The sequence below is a fragment of the Sinocyclocheilus anshuiensis genome, unplaced genomic scaffold, assembly GCF_001515605.1.
Source record: "Sinocyclocheilus anshuiensis isolate Anshui unplaced genomic scaffold, SAMN03320099.WGS_v1.1 scaffold521, whole genome shotgun sequence".
In the NCBI taxonomy this organism is placed as follows: Eukaryota; Metazoa; Chordata; class Actinopteri; order Cypriniformes; family Cyprinidae; genus Sinocyclocheilus; species Sinocyclocheilus anshuiensis.
Genome location: NW_015540882.1, coordinates 635,646 through 656,296, shown reverse-complemented (window position 1 = coordinate 656,296; position 20,651 = coordinate 635,646). Strand labels below are relative to the sequence as shown.

General features: G+C 35.9%; 1 protein-coding gene across 1 annotated transcript in view; it reads right to left on the bottom strand.

The window, feature by feature from the left end:
• Positions 1-20,651, bottom strand: part of LOC107688567 (N-acetyl-beta-glucosaminyl-glycoprotein 4-beta-N-acetylgalactosaminyltransferase 1-like) — a 189,300-nt gene that overhangs the window by 43,155 nt on the left and 125,494 nt on the right. Inside the window, exon 8 of the mRNA XM_016486272.1 lies at positions 13,606-13,673. Within this exon, the coding sequence (XP_016341758.1) occupies positions 13,606-13,673 (68 nt within the window). The remainder of the gene's footprint in view (positions 1-13,605; positions 13,674-20,651) is intronic.

Below are 20,651 nucleotides of genomic sequence, written 5' to 3'. Positions count from 1 at the left end.
AGGTCTTAGTTATTGGTTGGCACTTTTGGATGCTAAGTGTTAAAAAATAGGATTTAGATAATAAATTCACTTTATAATATATTGAAAATGTGCACACGCATGTGATATAATAAATACTAGGCTTAAAAGTGCATGGTACAGAAGAAAATAGGAGAAAGTGGTTAAAAGAAGCTAATTAAGTTGGGGAGAATATATAGTAAGTTAAATTATTGTATAAAAATATATATTGAGCTTTAAATATAGGATTGTCATATTATTGGAAAAATTATGGCAGCCACTCCGGTGGAAATATTAGGAGTAAAATATCCATTGTGTAAAGAACTGATAGACAAGCTCTCAAACAAATGGCAGCAGAGAACTAAAAAAAATATGACAAAATGGCCAAAGGAAGGGACATTTGATGTAGCATTGTGCGAGGAAATGGAAACTCTAATAAAAAATCATAAAACTAAAGTCAATAGTAAAAAGAGAGAAAAGATAGAAGCAAAAAGGGAAAAAGAGAAAGAAGTGTTAGCTTTGTTCAAAAAGGAAGGAGAAGACTCATTGAAAAATATAAAACAGGCAAGAAAAATACTAAAAGAGGCAGACAAAGAGACAAAGAAAAAAGAAGAGTTGTTTTCTAAACCACCCCCATATCTGCCCCCAGAGGGACAGTTCCCAATACTTAAGGGTACTGTAGAAGTGTCTGGAGAAATGCAAATGGAAGGACAAGTAGAATTGGAAGAAAAACAAAAAGGACCAGATGTAAGACCAAAGAGGCGACAGAATAAAAAGAGTGAGGGATATTTACCTTTAGATTGTTATAAACAGGCACGCATAGCATTAGAAATGATGAAAGCAAACTATGAAGGAAAAACAGGAAATGAGGAAACGTTAGAGCAGATGAGGAGAGAAGATAAGGAGATTGAAACACAGGCAGAGGCTATGGAAGCAGAAATAGGAAGGAAAATTAAAGAAACAGAAAAATTAATACAAGATGCAGATAAACTGGTGAGAGATAGAAGTAAAATATTAGAAAGCAAAGAGGAAGTGAGTGAAGGGGAGGAGTCATCATTTGATGAAGGAACATGGGAACAGGGAAGATAAAAAGGAAGACTTAGACCCCTGGCTGCACAACTCCCAATTTTAATTAAGGGTACACAGGGACAGTATGTCCCCTGGGCCTCACAGGACCTTGAGGGGCTGGTCACTCGCCTCCCAGACATCCATGAGGGGGCCTTAAAGCTGATTTAGAGGATCTTATGATAGACAGTACTCTTTTACAGTATGTAGATGATTTAATTATTTGTTCTACATCACTAGAACAATGCCACAGAGATTCTATTAAGGTCCTAACGAAATTAGCACAAGGAGGTCACAAAGTATCCAAGACCAAAATACAATATTGCCAGCCGCAAGTTGAATACTTAGGACGATTGATTGCATTTGGCACACGAGCTATAGCTCCAGCTCAGCTGGAAGGCACCACTGTAAAACACCACTGCCTCAAACAGTAGGACAGATGATGACTTTCCTAGGGATGACCGGCTTTAGTGCTGATTGGATAGAAGATTATGCAGCAAAAACAGCTCCATTAAGAGAAATCATGAAACATGCAGGACTGCAACATTTAGGTAATCCATTAAAATGGAACACAGATACATTACTAGCATTTGAGACTATAAAAAAAGAACTACAAAAGGCCCCTTCCCTCGGAAATCCTGAATACAATAAACAATTTCATCTGTATGTTGATGAAATTGCAACCAGAAGCCACCACAGTATTTTCAGGGCGTTTCTGTATTTGGTTGTGTAGCAAGTATTTGCAGCATGTTTCTGTATTTGGTTTATGTTGCGAGTATTTGCAGCGCGTTTCTGTATTTGGTTGTGTTGCAAGTATTTTCAGCGCATTTCTGTATTTGATTGTGTTGTGAATATTTACAGCGCGTTTCTGTATTTGGTTGTGTAGTGAGTATTTGCAGCACGTTTCTGAATTTTGTTGTGTTGCAAGTATTCGCAGCGCGTTTCTGTATTTGCTCACGTTGTGCACATTTGCAGTTTTCATATGTCATTCGCAATTTTTCAAAGAATGACATTGGCTTATAAAAGAAAAGGGTCGGAGTTTATGCTGGATCAATGTGCAGGACTGTCTCAGAGGTGCGTGTGTGTGTGTGTGTGTTTCACATGTCCAGAGATGATGAACAGAGCCACAGTCAGACTGAGAGAGAGCGACAGAGAGGACAAGCTCTTAATTGTCTGACTAATTGCAAACTCTGACTCAGTCTCTCAGTAAATGTGTCGAGTCGAGCCCAGACATGAAGATGAATGCGAGGAAGAATCTAACAAACTCATTACCGTCACACTCTGTGCCAACAAGATCTGTCAAAAATCATTGTACTTTATGTTGTCCAACAGAACAACATTTCAGCACAGAAACAAACAGCAAATTGCTTATCTGGTTCCACAATGTGGCTTTAACAGCAGAAGCAAGTGACAAAAATGGAAAATATATGATACGGCACTTGAGCAAAACACTCAAACTTCAGATTCTTCACAAATAGAGCGGGCCAGTGTCTTTGTCAATAATTCAGATGCTCTGATGGGCGGATCACCTCCCTTTGCGTGCAGCAAAAAATAGCCAGGAAAACACAGCGTCTCTACTGACAGCAAAGTCAGATGGAAGCACATTACATTGAAGTCTGACTTTATCAGAGTGGACAGTGTTTTTTAATTTAAAGTCAACATGAAATACAACACAATTTACTTGTATAATGTGATACATTTATGAGAAGAACAGGATAAGTTAAAAACAAATTAGGACAGGACTACTTGATTTATTAATTGTGAATTAATTTGATGATGAAAAGATGGATCAATGTTATATATATATATATATATATATATATATACATACAATAAAAAAAACTTAACATTTCATTACTCTAAAAATGTCATGTTATAAAACCATTAAAATTAATAACAGATTTGATTTAAATGATGATCACTACATAAATAAATAAACTTGTTTTTTTTAATGTAATCAAAAATTTCATTAGGTTTTTTTTGAAGAGTCACACCACATGATATTTTAAAGCATCTACTTTGCCTTAAAAAAATTCAAATTATATCATATTTTTAGATTTTTTTTTCCTTCATGTTGGTCGTACCACATGACTTTGCAGTCAATCTGCAAACATTGATATGCAGTGGTACAGTTTTAATAAATACATTTTTTTAAGAAATAATAATGAAAATTATGCCAAACTTAATATGTTTTTCTTTTCAAGAATTTATTTATTTTAATTAAGCTTTTATCCACATTATAATATCAGGACAATTGTATCATCCTGACATTTTTGGCTGTATGCCCTCTAAAAATAAATAAATAACATACCATAAAAAGTGTATTAAGTAATTTTAAGATGTTTTGGGATAAATGAACAGATACAGACTGGTGACATCGAAACAAAAAAGAAAGATTTTGACAAAAAATAATGTGAAGCAAATATTTACTTTTTTTTTTTTTTTTGAACAATGCATGCCACTAAATTAAAATCACAAACATACATTTTTATTTCACTGTGACTTTAAATGGAATGCATGTAGTTAGAAAATACTGAGTGACAGCTTAATACGGGCTGAATTTGCAGCCCTGTTATATATGTGAGATATGTGATTTTGGGGTCTCTTTGATATTCTGGACTCTAGATATGGCTCAGATCCCTCTTTCAATGCAAGTCTATGTGTTTTTGTCTGTTTTATTATCCATTTAAGACATCAGGGCTCAGAAAATATATAAATTTGGCAGAAATGAACAGTGGGACCAGTGAAGTCCTGATTCACTAACAAATGACTCTTATGAAATAGTTATTTTTAGTGAATCAAAAACATGCAGCGTAGCCAGAGACTCTTGTATGTCAGTTCCTTTTAGTATATAAATGTACAAAATGCAGTGTAGGCTGACTCATGAATGACTCTTATAAGCTGGTTCTTTAAATGAACAGTTCAAAAATGACCAAAATATACAGTGCATACAGTAAATTAATGACAATGCATCAATCAAATGAAATCATCTGAATTTCATAAGATCTGAGATACCCATCATTACAAGTCATAAACTGAGATACCCATCATTACAAGTCATAAACTGAAGTGGCAGGATTTCCAGGCGCAAATGACACAGCACTTTTGTGGAAATGCCAGACTCCTCACTAAAAACCCTCGGATATGTCAGCCTCTCCATCTCTCTGCTGTTAAAGGGCAGAAACAGATCTGCTGTATCAAGGGGTGAGTCACATCCAGTGGAATCCACCTCTATATCCTCCCTCCGGTCTTTGCCTTTCCACAGGCATTAAGGACACCTGGTCTTCCCACACACCATTTGTCCTCCAATTACATCATTATCCAATCACATAAGCAGAACTAATCTAATGGAAAGCCCATCAGAGACTTCATGATTTAGATCTCATGTTCGTCAGCCATTTGATGAAAGTGTATACCTTTCCCACAAAAGTACTTTGAGAGACGATCAAGCTTCTAAGAAGATGAGAACACAGAGGAAATTATTGCATGCAGAACAAAAAGGTTGCCAGGTATTCCCAGAAATGGAAAGCCGCTCATCTTCCTGAATCCTGTTGGCCTTCAAGAAGAGTTCTCAGAAGGTTTCAAAGGAACATTCAGACAATGACCTCTTAATTTACCATAAAATCCTTTATATTTTGCTCGTTCCTCTGATATATTCAAAAGACATGTATTATTAAAGCTTTTTATCTACACTGAACAAAATTATAAACGCAACACTTTTTGTGAACAACATTTCAGGGAAATAGGCCTTTTGTGTACATAGAAAAAGTCTTAGATCTTTGAGTTCAGCTCATGAAAAATGGGGGCAAAAACAAAAGTGTTGCATTTATAATTTTGTTCAGTATATTTTACCACAATGTAGAAAAGTATCACTTTTCTTAATTGCTATTTTTACACATACTGTACAACTCTGGAGCCCCTGGGACTCTAAATGTAAAGAATATATCTGAATATTATAAATGTAATTTAATATTTTTAGACAATTTCAACAGAATAGGCATGCACTTATATTTAATTTTTCGTGCGTGCACATGGTTGCCAGATTGCTTAAAATAACCAAAACACACGGGGCAGAAAATGTATGAATTCAACAGCGAAGCTCTGATTCGAGGATTAGAACTCTTGATATCTGGCAACCGCACTCATGAAAGCTCGCGTAGTAGAGGCGTGTAGTCCAGTCTGCAATAACATTTTGTCTCCTTTTTTGACGAAAATAAAAAGAGGTTTTTGGTATAGTTTTTATCTTTTTGAGTACATTTTAGTCTCGTCTTATTTCGTCAATGGAATTGCATGTTGATATAGTCTTAGTTATCGTTTATTGACCTTATTGTCGTCACGTCTTCGTCTCGTCTTAGTCATGGGAAAAAAGCTCGTCAACGAACATTTTTCGTCATAGACTTTGTTAACGAAATTAACACTAGTGTTTGCAAACCAAATGTTATTGCACTTTTGTTCATATAGCAGTACTTTTAAATGAAAAAAGTGCACAATACACTACTTTTGAATGCATTATTGAATTTTGTGCATAACAATGTGATCAATCATGATTAATCGCAGACAATCGTGCAATTAATTGTTGCCCAGCACTAATATACATTATATAATATATATATATATAATCAGGGGCGTTACCTCCGAGGAGACAAATGAGGCAGTGCCTCCTCAAAAAATTGGATGAGAAAAAAATTTGTAGTACAAAAATAAAACAATGCAAATATTATAAAATATTTAAAGAAGTGTATAAATCACTTGTTTTTCTAAAGAAACACTGTACAACAGCGACACCAGCAGGTAAAATTACAGCGGGACTCGACGTCTCTATCGCTTCCCTTGAGCCCATTGAGTTTTAACAGACCCCCTAAAGCGTGCCGTGAGTTTGGTGGGGGGTAATTGAGAATGAATGGGGGAAAATCACATGAGAGGAGGCAATGGATATGACTGGTTATGATCGGCTGTGATTGATTCATGCGATAAATATTTACAGAGCTTTGATGACTGATGATCCAAAAAAAAATTCAAAAATAGTTCAAAGTTAACTATTAAAAAGAAAAGCTGAACACAAATTCACAAAATATATTGTTTCAATTCTTACTGCCTTGAGTTATTATTTTGGAATAAATGTAAAAGGGTTGAAAACTTGATGAAATGTATATATTATTACTATATTATTATTTGGCTTTAATAAATAGAATATTGATTACATTGTTAATTTAAAATATAAAATTGATTTTTTTTAATTATTACTACACAAAATTCCATTTAATATCCATTTAAGATGATATATTCATTTTACATGGATTTTAAATGGAGTTTTGTGTAGTGATAATGTATAGCATTAAAAATGTATATTCATTTTCAGATTTGTAAAAGGTTACATTTAACAGTTTTATAAAATTATAAATCAGAAACAAATGAGTATTTATGAACAAATGATTCTTATGAATTGTTTTTTTAATCAAAAACATACAACACTACCAGAGTAGTCTGATTCACTAACAAATTACTCTTATGAGCCGGTTCTTTTAGTAAATCAAAAACATTCAAGACAAGCAAACCAGAGTATTCTGATTCACTAAAAAATGACTCTTATGAGCCGGTTCTTTTTAGTGAGTCAGATATATACAGTGGAACAAGTGTAGTCTTGATTCACTAACTAATGACTCTTAAAACACTTTTTTAGTGAATCAGAAACAAATGACTTATGAGCCTGTTCTTTTTGTGAATCAAAAACATGCGTCACAACCAGTGTAGACTGATTCACAAACAAATGACTCAAAATAAAAACACATGCTGCGTCGCCAATTCACATACTATCCGTCTTTAATAATATTAGAAATTAGAATTAGTACGTCCCAAATCGTAGTATGTTGAAATGAGTATGCCAGAGCTTCCCGGATGGTTTACTGCTTCCAGTAGAAATTTGAAGTGCAGATCCGTGCACACTCTAACGGCTAATATTGCCCACAACACATTGCGTAGTGGATTAAAAATTTCAAACATGGAGTATATGTGAGACCGACGGACTGATAGAGAAATGGGTTTGAGAGATAAATAATCAATATCTAACCTGTCGAAAAAATATTTATTTAATGTTATCCGCGTTTGATTACATCTGCAGCAACACTGTGAACTTTATAATGATAAATTTGGTCATTAACCTTTAAATGCATCATTATGCAAACATACGAGTAGAGTTCTCGGCATGATAGACCCGCAACTGGCAAATCAACGTTCCTCTTCATTTCTCTCCAATACGGTAGGAAATGAAATTAAATGAAATATGGACAATGTTAACTTCGACAAGATGATTGACAGGGCAGTTTAAATGGTGACAGGATGTACGTAACTAAGCAACAGAGCGTCCGTTAAAGACGCAGTTATGACAAAGTAACATGTCCCAAAGCTTGCCTACTATTCTGCTGCATACTCAAAAGTATGTATTTTTTCTTCACAAAAAGAGTACATACTTTTAGGGCATAGTATAAGTAGGCGAATTGGAATGCAGCAATACAGCACAAACTGAGTAGTCTGATTCACAAACAAATGACTCTTATGAACGTTCTTTTTGTGAATCAAAAACATACAGCACAACCAGTATGGACTGATTCACAAACAAATGACATTATAAGACATTCTTTTAATGAACAGTTCAAAGCTGAGTTACTGCTTAAATGCCTCTCAGAAACAAATGTAAGTTTCTCCATGTTGTAATAACCGAAGTTGTGGTATGAACATAGATAAAGTAATTTTCTCAGCAAAGAAAGATGTTTCAGTAAACACGTCTTGATTCACAAGCAGGTTGGAGTTCTTCAGCATAAAAGCAGGTACTCAGCTCAACTCAATATAACCAGGCGAGTGCACTCTGAATGGATGCCAGCGGAGAAGTCTGTCTTTTCTTGTGTTAGCTAGATAAGCTCTTAGATAAGATACCTTATCTAATCAATGCTTTGTAAGGGTGGAAAAGACTCATGTCTGCTTCTACAGGATGAACTATCCTGCTTAAAAAGCGAAGTGCTTAACTTCCGATCAATACCCATCATTCCCCTTCACTTTCTCTATTCCTCAAACTCAATAACGGCACTGATTTATGATCAAGGTAATCATGATAAATGGCATTACAAAAAGTCTTAACAATGCCTATACATTTGTCTTTTTTCACTGCCATTGCTTGATTCAATCGCTGCACTTTAGGACAGGATTGTATTATTAAAATTATAACTCTGTTACAAAAACTACTTAGCTTTTATGTCTAGACAAGACATGAAGTTTTGTCTAAAGAGTATAATTATTATTCTATGATTCTAAGATAGCTACATTGTAAGGCAGTATTGCATTTGCAGAAAATGCAGTCCCAGAATGCCCTACACTGAGCTTGGTATAAAAAATGTATACATTTAAAGTATTGGAATCAATTGTGGTTTGAGTTTATTGAGCACTTTGTAAGCAAAACACTATTGTGAATGTGAGAATCTGGTTCTAAGCTTAGCAACATGCTAAAAAGAAAGGCAACTGGAATCAGCTGTGGTTTGGGTTTACCATGCACTTCATAAACAAAACACCAGATTGTTAGCTTAGCAATATGCTAAAGCCAACTTAACTGCAATCAGTCGTGGTTTGCGTTTATCATGCACTTTGCAAACAAACCATCTGGTTACTAGCTTAGCTGCATTCTAAAGCCAAACTCAACCGGAATAAACCATAGGACAAGCTTCGCAAGCAAAACACTATTGTCAATGTGAGTATATGGATGTTAGCTTAGCAACATGCTAATGTCAAACTCATATAGAATCAAATGTGGGATGAGTTTACAGTGCACTTCGTAAGCAAAACATCTGGTTGTTAGCTTAGCAACAGGCTAAAGCCAAACCCAACAGGAATTAATTTTATGACAAGGTTACCATGCACTTCTCAAGCAAAACACTTGTCAATGTGAGTATATGGTTGTTAGCTTAGCAACATGCTAAAGTCAAACTCCTATAGAATCAATTGTGGGATGAGTTTACAGTGCACTTCGTAAGCATCATAAACATCTGGTTGGTAGTTTCACAACATGTTAAAGCCAAAATCTAGACAAGTTACTTTGCACTTCATAAAACAAAACATCTGGTTGTTAGCTTAGCAACAGGCTAAAGCCAAACCCAATGGGAATCAATTGTAGGACAAGGTTGCCATGCACTTCGAAAGCAAAACACTAAATGTGAGTATACGGTTGTTAGCTTAGCAACATGCTAATGTCAAACTCAACTAGAATCAATTGTGGGACAAAGTTACTGTGTGCTTCGCGAGCAAAACACTTTTGTGCATGTGTGAGTTTTACTCACCCTTGTGTTGTTCCAATGCCGTATGCCCTTCTTTCTTTTTCGCACCACAAAATGAGATTTAAAAAAATGTTCTGTGAGAATACAGTGGGGTTTGGTGAAAAACAAACCAAAAATGAGTGTATTTACCAAAAATCCTTATCTTGGCCATTGGATTCTGTGCATGACTGCCTGTTCATTAGCACAGCAGTTCACTCCAACTCGCCCAGGAAAGCACACAAGAATCAAGATGAATAAAAACACAACGTGAAATACAGTGCCTACTTTCTTCACTGAGTTGAATATCTCCAGACCGAAACTCCAGTTGTCAGTTGACAGATGAATGTGATAACTTGTTGTGAAAAGCACAACAGATATATTTACCTCAGAGATGAGAGCACACAGATGGAATTTTGTTGCTTTTATTAATCTTGATTTGTCAAAACAGTGCACTCAATGTGCTTTTTCAGGCAACTCAGAGTGAACTGTGGTGCTAACAAAGTCTTGTGAATGCACAGTTGTGTACAGAAGACCAATTCAATTCTGGTTTGTTTGTTACCATATACCCCCAGAACACTTATAATATACAGCACATTGCATGGGACCATTCTGTGATCTTTTTGCAACTTTTTTTTTTTAAGTTTGGTCGCTAACCACCCTGCTGAAAAAAAAAACAATAGAAACCATCACATAATTGTTTTTACTGGTTATAATGGGAATTGTACTGGTTTTAATGGAAACTGTAATGTCTCTGTGGGTTTCTAATGGTAATTTGTCACCTTTTATTGGTGGCTTGTTAAAACCACTAAATCCTAATGGAATATGTATCAAAACATAATGGTTAATAGTTGATGGTTTGTAATGTTTGTAGTGGTATTTTTAGTGGAAACCATTAGAATTTCTGTGATGGTTTCAATTTTTTTGTTTATTTTTTTTTTCAGCAGGGACCATCATATGGATGAGCATGAGCAGGACATTTTTTTAAATTCAGGTCTGAAACAGACTGAAGTGCATATGGCATTGGAAAAACACCAGCGTGAGTAAATGATGACTGACTTTTTATTTCTGGGTGAAATCCCAGAAACGAACCCTTTAAAACCTCAAGTGTTAGCTTAGCAACATGCTAACGGCAAACTCTACTGGAATTCATTGAAGGTCTAGACTAAGGTGAAGAGCAATTTCAGTTCACTAATGAGGTTCCATTTCAATTAGAATGCTCTTTTAGATATAGGCTCCCTATGTAGGCAGTAGACAGCATGGCCCCTGTTAGCACACGTACATCATGGAGACGTCTATTTGACGTCTACATTTACATCATCAAGATGTATTTTTTAGTGTTTGCTCATCTGCAATACGTCTATAGGACATTTCCTATCAGATGTCAAATAGACGTTTAGAAGATGTCTTTAAGATGTTTATGATTTAGAATGTGTGTAAAACTGACGTCTTAAAGACGTCTATCAGATGTTTGTACGCAGCAGATGCTTTCCAGATGAAGCGATCTTTAACAGACATCTTGCAGACATACCTGTGCTATCTGGGGCAGCTCACTAGGTGAGCTTTTGAAATTCAGAATTCAAGGGCAAGATTTTGAAGGTTTCCTTCTCTTTTATCTTCTCGCAACTTCTTTGCAGCTTCATAAAGAGCCATCTGCACTTAAGGGCAAAACAAGCTAAAATTAGTCATTGGCAGAAGTTGGATGAAGTTTTGAATGTGTTTTTATATGGATGGTAAATGCACATCATTGAAGAAGTAGTTCCTCAGGAAGTTCTGAATGAAGATGAAACTATGAAAAACATCAGCGTATTGTTGTGATTCTTTTTGGATGGCAGTGAAAATATGGACAAAACAATGCAGTTAATATTATTATACCGGCTGATATTCATCATATAAACTGGGTTGTTCTTTGATATCTAATCTGAGGCTAATTATGGATCTCCTTGATTAAAATAAAGTAATTAAGACATTATTAGCACCCACCAGTAGTGAATAAGCCTTGTAATTCATAGCACACATCACAAGAGATGAACAAAGAATCCCTGGTCTTATGGCAAACATTAGCAGCGAGTTTATTATAATAAAAGCTTTAATGTTGGCAAATTTGCTTTTAATCATCACAAAATCAGTTTAGTGCTTTGGTCTGTTTTCTTGCCCCCTCTGTAGACTTTCCTAAACATCTCCATTCAGTGGTTGTCATTAAAAAACCCCATCAGATGGTGCAGAAAGAGGGTTAAATGCTGTGTTTCTATTCAGGTCTGGGATCATAGCATCATTCCTGAGGGGGCACGTCCTCCATCCAGCCCCACGTCAAGGGCAGTAATAGGTGAAACACTTAGACGCAGTACACTGGATGAATAATGCAGAAAAATCAAATGCTCTTTAGTGACTCACAGTCAACGGTCAAGAGCAGGTGAGGTGTGCTGTGTGTCAGAGAAAACGGCTTTCAAATTTTGTTCAGTGTTTTTAATGTGATAAACCCATAATACAGATCTACTGCTTTTCTGTTACACCGCTTAATAAATGTGGGATGAAATTAATTATTCAAGATTTATTTGTGCTCATTTCTATCTGATTAGAATGCACATTCAACTTTGATTTGAATAGCTCAATTGAGTTATGTAGATATTGTCTGGGGTTTTTTTTTTTTTTGGAATATAAAAATATAATCAAAAAGTGTAGCTTAACTGTCCAAACACTTTTAAGGTCAATATACACAAATACTGACAAGTTTGGCAATGCAGTTCTGGTTGCAGATCATGTGACAAACAATATTATATATGTACAATTTGCATATATTTAATTTTCATAAACATTTTTTATGCTTTTGAAATCATTATGTGCACCAAGGCTGCATTTATTGGATCAAACATACAGTAAAAACAGTAATATTGGAAAATATTACAATTCAAAATAACTGCTATATATTTTAATATATTGTAAAATGTAATTTATTCCTTGTGATTAAAGCTGAATTTTCAGCATCATTACTCCAGTCTTCAGTGTCACATGATCCTTCAGAAATCAGTCTAATATGCTGATTATTATTATCAATGCTGAAAACTACATTAACAATGCTTAATATTTTTGTGCAAAATTTATTTTATTTTATTTTATTTTATTGTTTTATTTATTTTTTTTACTTTTCAGGATTCTTTCATGAAATGAATTGCAAGTAATTGCAAAAAAAAAAAAACATTTATTTGAAACAGAAATCTGTTGTAACACTACACACATCTTTATTGTCACTTTTGATCAAATTAACACATCCTTGCTGAATAAAATTCATTTTTATTTACCGCAAACTTTTGAATACTAGTGTACATAAATAAGACATATACATTATCCATATAGTCACAGAGGCATAAAATACCGTAAGTACCAACAAGGTGGAATTATACAAGATTGTCAAATTACACACATCCTAAATCTGGCACCCCAGATGTCTATTATCCTGTACTTTCACAAATGGAAATGGAATTCCTAAATATAAAGGCTTAAATCATCTAGGCAGAGCATTATCTACTGGAGTACAAATCTAAAAAGGTGCCTCGTGGTTACTATAACGCAGGTTCATGAAATGAGGTCGGATTAGTTTATGCATTATTAAATACACTCAAGATAAAGGCCAGGCTATGGATCACTTTACAGCCACACATATGGAAACTAACCCACTGCTAATTCCAGCAGATCCATTTGAAGCCATTATTAATGGAGCATTAGTGCAGAGTGCTGAATTAAAATGGGTTGCTGGCTGAAACAGGCTTTTTATGGAAAGACTAGAAATACAATATTCTAATCGACCATTCGTACACTGCTTATTTGAACCAGAAAAGGTGTTTCTATCTTTGAAGTGACACTGCTCTTTCTTCGATGTGATATTTAAATCACAGCAGTCATACGGCTGTAAATGATGCAAGCTCTTTGAGCGGAGCTGAGAAAGGCGATCATTAAATGCCCGATCAGATAAAGGCCTGCAATTTCCTCCAATTACCAACCCAATCAACACCATCAGGGGTAAAATAACTGCATCAATAGACATGAGTGTGGGCGGTTTGTTTACAAAGAAAGAATTGAGGCTCTTGATTGGACAATAAAACAGAAAGTGAAACACACAAACATACACAGCACGCACATTTCTGTATTAATGACCTAAATTTGCTCAATACAACCAAAGTTTGCAATGCAATTTCCTACAATGCAATAAATTCCCCTAAGATGTGACTGTGTGTATACAATATGTACTTACTGCACAGACTTGGACGCCTGAGATCTGAACTTGGTAAACTCTCCTGGTGCGGTCCATTCAGATCCCAGCTGAAACACAGAACAAACCACAGGATTCCTTGATCGTTAATGCTGTAATTTAATCATTGTGTAATTGGGCTTACATCAAATTACCTGCTAAAAGAGATTTTATTTACTTAAAGGAATAGTTCACCCCAAAATGAAAATTTGCTGAAAATTTACTGACCCTCAGGCCATCCAAGATGTAAATGAGTTTGTTTCTTCATGAGAACAGATTTGGAGAAATTTAGCATTATTTGCTCACCAGTGGATCCTCTGCAGTGAATGGGTGCCGTCAGAAAGAGACTCCAAACAGCTGATAAAAACATCACAATAATCCACAAGTAATCCACACCACTCCAGACCACCAACTAATGTCTTGAGAAGACAATAGCTGTGTGCTTGTAAGAAACAAATCCATCATCAAGACTTTTTTTTAACTTAAAACTGTTGCTTCCAGTTAAATTATGAGTCCTCTATCCATAATATTGTTTTCGCCATAGAAAAAGTCGCCTTATCTGAATCAGGAGAGACAAATGCACAGATCAAGCTCCGTTTACAAGAGAAAACAGTTCTGAACAAATATGTGGGTGGATTTTAATGTGAGGGCAACAGGAGATGGACTTTTACACTGGAGGAAGCATTATTATGGATTGTGGATTTCATACTTTGGCCAAAGTGACGGTTTAAAGTTAAAACATCTTAATGGTGGATTCGTTTCTTACAAACACACAACTTTTCACTTCACATGAGGTTAACTGATGGTCTGGAGTGGTGTGGATTACTTGTGGATTATTGTGATGTTTTTATCAGCTGTTTGGACTCACATTCTGACGGCACCCATTCACTGCAGAGGATCCATTGGTGAGAAAGTGATGGAATATTTTCATTTTTGGGAGGAACTATTCCTTTAAAGGAGGAATTTTTTGTGCCAAAATGTTTTAACTGTAATTTTAAAACAAAGAACTTGTGTGTGTGTGTGTGTGTGTGTGTGTGTGTGTGTGTGCACTGTGCCGTTAAAGACTTTTGAGTGGAACACCCTTTTCGCATTCAAAATAAGGAACATTCATTTTCTATGTTAACTCATGAGCAACATAGCTGTTATCTGGTCAGGTTTTGTTGTTAACTGCCCCAAACTCTCTTAAAAAAATTTTAGTTTAAAACTTTAGTCTCTAACAATGGGATTCTTCAGAAACACATCATATGCACAGCAGCATGTGCAAATGAGAACACAAAAATTGTATTTGTTGCACTTTCCATTCACCTCTACAGAAGTTTATCAATGACGATTTCAGCTTCTGAAAACCCCAGAAATGTGAAGAAGGGAAAAAAAATTCAAGGTAAAAATTCTTATAAATATAATTAATTAATAGTTCATTAATATCATTAGGTTTTTGGGGAGTCACACCACATTTACAGTCTGAATTAACCTTGCCTTGACATTAAAGCATCAAATTATCTCAGTTTTTCGTACAATGAAGCCTTTCATCTCAAAATATCAAGGACAAATTGACTCCTCATAATGTGAGCCCTTTAAAACATTCAGAAGAGTCTGTGTCTCCCTCCTATAACCCTTAATAATTACTCTTCTTACAATCAAATCTTTTTTCTATATACAATCCAAAACATCCGTTTCTTGACCCGCAGGGCGAGCGCAGTGATTTCCCCACCAACCCTCGGTAACTAACACAGTGATACAGAATGAAATCTTCTGCGCTCAATCCCAGCATGCCTCCTTTTAATTGTCATGTGTGGCATCTCTCTCACTCTCAATGCTTCTCTTCAAATCACACATCGATGTAATGAATCATAATGCCTCCTGGATCATCCACGATCCCCACTGCCCTCAAAGACGCCTTTTATTCATCATGCACACACACACACACACACTGACCAACAAAGTCCCGCAGAGCTCCAGATTCCCCACACTTGCCCCTCTTTTCACCAAAAGCAGTGTGTTTACTGTCGCACACACCTTGCGCGGCTGTCAGGATCAACACACACGTGTGACTCAGCCAATGCTAATCACCTCCGCTGCCAAACACAACTCGCCTCTCGCGGGGATTAGAGGACAAAGATGTGTGTGTGTGTGTTGTGTGTGTGTGTGTGTGTGTGTGTGTCTGTGTGTGTGTGCATCTGCCACCAGAGGTGAAAGCTACAGTACATTTCCACTTGAAGGTGACTACAGGAAAATGTGAGGGTAAGAGAAAACATTGGGTGGAAACTTCTTGTTATCATCAATGTGTTTAAGTTCAATAAAAATCAAAGACAAAAAGACAATTTAAGGTACTTTTAAAAGAGTACTTATTACGGAAATAATACATTTTTAAAGAATATACTTAAGTGTGAACTGAAAGGAATGTTTTCAGACACATAACTGCATGTTTTTTTTACAATGAAATGAAAATGTATACAGTTTAAATTTATATTAAATGCAATTAGCTGAGCATAATAGTGATTTTTTTTTTTTTACCCACTTAAGTAGGACTTAAGTATATCTTTAGCTCCCGGTTTCACAGACAAGGCTTAAGCTAGTCTCAGACTAAAATGCATGTTTGAGCTGTCTCAACAGAAAATATCTTGCTCTGACATATCTTAAAATATGTCAGTGTCATTGTTCTGCATCAAGATGCACACCTGTAATGTTTTCTTCTATGGCATTTTTGTAAAAGTTGCTTAAATATCTTAATTTAACTAAGGCCTAGTCCTGGCTTAAGCTAAGCCCCGTTTGTGAAACCGGGCCTATGTGTAATTTCATAATTACTTCTAATATTGATTTTGAAATATGGTTAAAGTGTACTTCATTTAAATAAAATTTTTAATGATAACGTTGCAATTTAGTACATTTAAAATATATTAAATTTAAAGGTAGAGTATGCGATTTTGGAGAGGCTAGCAATAGCAAGCTAGCTTTGAAAGCATAAGATCCCACCCTCCCTGCATAATCACTCTCCAAAGCCACGCCTCCTCCAAAACACATGACCGCACACAGGCAGACCAGCGGCTAACCAGCGACACGATGTAGCGCTGTCAGCTTACCTCATGTCTCATTCACCAGTGAGAAAACTTTACAGTACAAAGTGCATAATATTACAATAATAACCCTTCCATTCTTGCTTGGTCTGCAATAGCCATTGACAGGCATGTAGGACAGCCTATCATAATCTTCGGACCGAGGAATATGATTAGACGAACATTTTATGGTCCTACGCCTTCCACAGGCAATATAAACACATTTAGACCACTTAAGTTAGTGATTGCTATTGGGATGTGAAGAGACTTTCAACCATCTTAACAAATGTTTTCGAACCAAATCACTTACCCTGCCTTTAAATGCCTTAGTAAATAATACACTACTGTTCAAATTATATTCAACTACTTTTCATGTGGTTTAGTATGTTAACACGTCAAAATAAGTGTGCTTCTTTAAAGCACAACAAAATATTATTAAAACAGTGATTTAAGATGTACTTTACAGTAAAACATTTAATTTGACATTATCACATGCTCTTTTAAAAACTGTACTTAAGTATGTTAAGAAACAGTCAAACAGTGAACTCTATAAGTACACTCGTGTTTTTTTTCATTAAAATGATCTGTAAGTATAGTTTCTTAAAAACAGACTTTTAAGATCTAAAGTGCACATTCAATTCAATTAAGTGCACGTCTTTTCACAAATGTTGTTTTGCAAATGAAAAGATGCATCAAAGGAGACATAAGAACATTAAAATTAAGATAGACACACATGGTTATTCCACTCTAGTACCGTTTCCCTCCAAAACAGTGGGAGAGATACCCATAATGTTTTACAGCTAGAAAGATTTCTATTTACACAGATGACTCATTTTTCTGCATGAGCTCCATAGGACATCCACCCGCTAAAGGGGAAAATGTGAATGGTGTTTATGGTAATTTGGCTACAGGGCGTTGTTGTGTAGTTTATAATCGGGCATTCTGGGTGTTTTTACGTGGTTCCTTGCTGGTCTGAGTCAAAGGAGCCCACTCAAAGTCTCCAGATATGGATGGAGTCATCCTTTCAGTATATGTCTATTGATTTTGTTTAGCTTGTTTTATTGTCACCAAGCAAAACTCTTAAAGGAATAGTTCACCCAAAAAAATAACTATTCTAAAACTATATGATGATCTTTCTTCTGCAGAACACAAAAGAAGATTCTGAAGAATGTTTGGACTCCATTGACTTTCACTGTAGAGACAAAAACAACGCGAATGCTGGTGTTTGTTGTCTTAATAGTTAATGTTATAACCATGACTTGAAGATTTGGTCACAAACTATCAGCGCAGCGGAAGCTACTGTGACTGTAGATTCAACTAAAGCGAAACAAAACAGTTAGCTATAGCACACACTACTAAAAAAAAAAGTAGTGAAATACTTGAGCTATAGTTGCAAAAATGAAAATGTTCCCCTACGCCATGTTTACTATATTCAAATGTGGCACATCAAGCAGCAATCAATCACAAGACAAGTAAGAACAAATGTTGCTGTTGTCGTTAACTTATTGTGAATTGATCGTAAAGATCTAGAGTTTTACACTGTGTCCTAATCAGGCATGATGTGATACAACTGTAGCGACAAGCAATCTGTCGGTTCACACCAGGCGCAACAAAATCACAGCCAATCAGAAGAGAGTGTGGGCGGAACTCTTTTTACAAGAGCACTGCTGTCTCACACTTGGAATGAAAAGGTTGAGACATAATGTAATAAAATTAAACGATTTTAACATTATTCAAAATCCATATTCAGTGACTGATACAATCTTCGTCATAGAATAGACTTTAAATGTTTTTACATTTTGAACGTTCTTGTTTCCTTTAAGCAATTTTCCAAATTTGCTAATTTTCGCTTTCATTATGGCTGTTAAAGTCACGCAAAATGATACTGAATCAATTGTTCCAAAAACAGAATCAACTGTTGCTTGCTGCATTTCATCATTGCGACTAGTTCCCTCGCTAAGGCATGTCCTAATCAGACATGCCGTGACACACAATTAATGCATCTTTTTCATGTTAATACATGTTTTCGATGTTAAGAGGACAAATGCTTGTGAAAATGTTTGTACATTCAAATATGGCACATCAAGCAACAATCAATCACAAGGCAGGCGAGAACCAATGCTGTTGTTGTTGTTGACTTGCCATCAGTGTTGGGGGTAACACATTACAAGTAACACAAGTTACGTAATCAGATTACTTTTTTCAAGTAACTAGTAAAGTAATGCATTGCTTTTAAATTTACAACGAAATATGCGAGTTTCTTTTTCAAATAAGTAACTCAGGTTACTTTGTTTTCCCATTTATTCACTGACAGCTCTCCTGTCCCTGTGCTGAGAGTGACGTGCAGAGGAAGAGGAACTTCCTTCCTAAAACATATAACTTTTGGGTGACGAAAAGTAATGCAAAAGTAACATAATGCGTTACTTTCCATAAAAAGTAACAAAGTAACATAATTAGTTACTTTTTTTATAGAGTTACGCAATACTGTAAAGCATTGCTTTCAAAAGTAACTTTCCCCAACACTGCTTCCCATGGTGCATTATATTAAATTGTTTGTGAAGATGTAGAGTTTTACCATGTTTCCTAACCAGACACAATGCATTATGACTCTAGAAATGCAATTTGTCTGTCTGTTCCAAAAATAGACTCAACTGTTGCTTTTTGCCTTTCGCCATCATGGCTGGTTCGAAAAATCTTGAGACGTGTCCTAACCAGAAATGCCACGACACGAAATAAATGTATCTTTTCCATGTTAAGAGGAAAAAAACCTGTGGAAAAGGTACCGTTAATCCATGTCGCAGCCTGACACGGATTAGCAAAGTGGATTTTTAGCTAATCATTTAAATATCAGTCACTTTTTCATTTAGCTTCAGAAGACTTGGAATATAGTGATAGTGGCACTTTTGGGGTACCATTTCTGTCATTTCTGGAGATTGACAGCGCCTCTGCGTCATTTCATTGCAAGATATGTATCATCCTGGACAAGGTACATTGTTTGTACCATGAATGAAAAGAAAGTCATACAGGATTGAAAGAATATAGTGTAAATGATGACAAATTTTCATTTTTGAGTGAACTACTCTGTAACACAATTTGTCCGGACAATGGAAGTGCACCGGATAACCTGACAGCTGTATTTTTCATCTTTCAGAGGCTCCTCTCTCCTTTATGGTACTCTGTCTATTTTTGAGTCATGTGAACTTTCCCCAAACACAGAATTACACTGAAGAAACTCATTTCGTCTATCTGTGACCCTGGAGTCTTGAACAAATGGAAAGGAGGGCAGACAGAGAAAATACGGGAGCAATGGAGTCACAACGCTATTATACTGAAGCGAGATATTGCTCTGTCTTCTTTGTGTCTTTCTTCCATCTCAGCTCTTTTGTTCCCACTTCATTCTCTATTTGTCAAGTAGTCGCCTCAAAAATTGAAATACATCTTTGCTAAATGAACCTTCAGATGAATCTCGAAACTTTTGAGTGTCTATATTTACGCGCTTATGAAACAATGAGTTTCTCTGTTTCTCCAGCTTGGATGGATTTCCCCATCTACAGGTGACTGGAAAAGGTCTGTCGCTTCCGTAAGGAGTCGCTCGGAATTCCAGACAGGCTGTGATTCTTTTCTTAGACAAAGAGACGCCTCAGAGCCTCGGCGTTTCAATCGATCACACATCTCTGTGACAGGGTATCGAGTCCTCGGCTGGCGTGCGTGAGCTCCAAGTCCCGTTTGAGGCAGAAGTAATCGATACGCCAGTAAAACGCACCTTCCCTGTACACTCTCACAGGCTTCTGGATGAGGCGCTAATTCTGTTTTACAAAGCCAATGCTCCCTCACATCGTACAAATCTACACTTCTAAGTACTGAGACCTCTGGGGAATAAATCTAAATGAAATCCACCATGCAGTAGTAGCAAGGTCCTCTGTTTGAGGAAATAGCTGCCGCTGCCCACAGTGACTCTGGAATCTGCTATTCAATGACTAATGAAAGAAGTGTTGA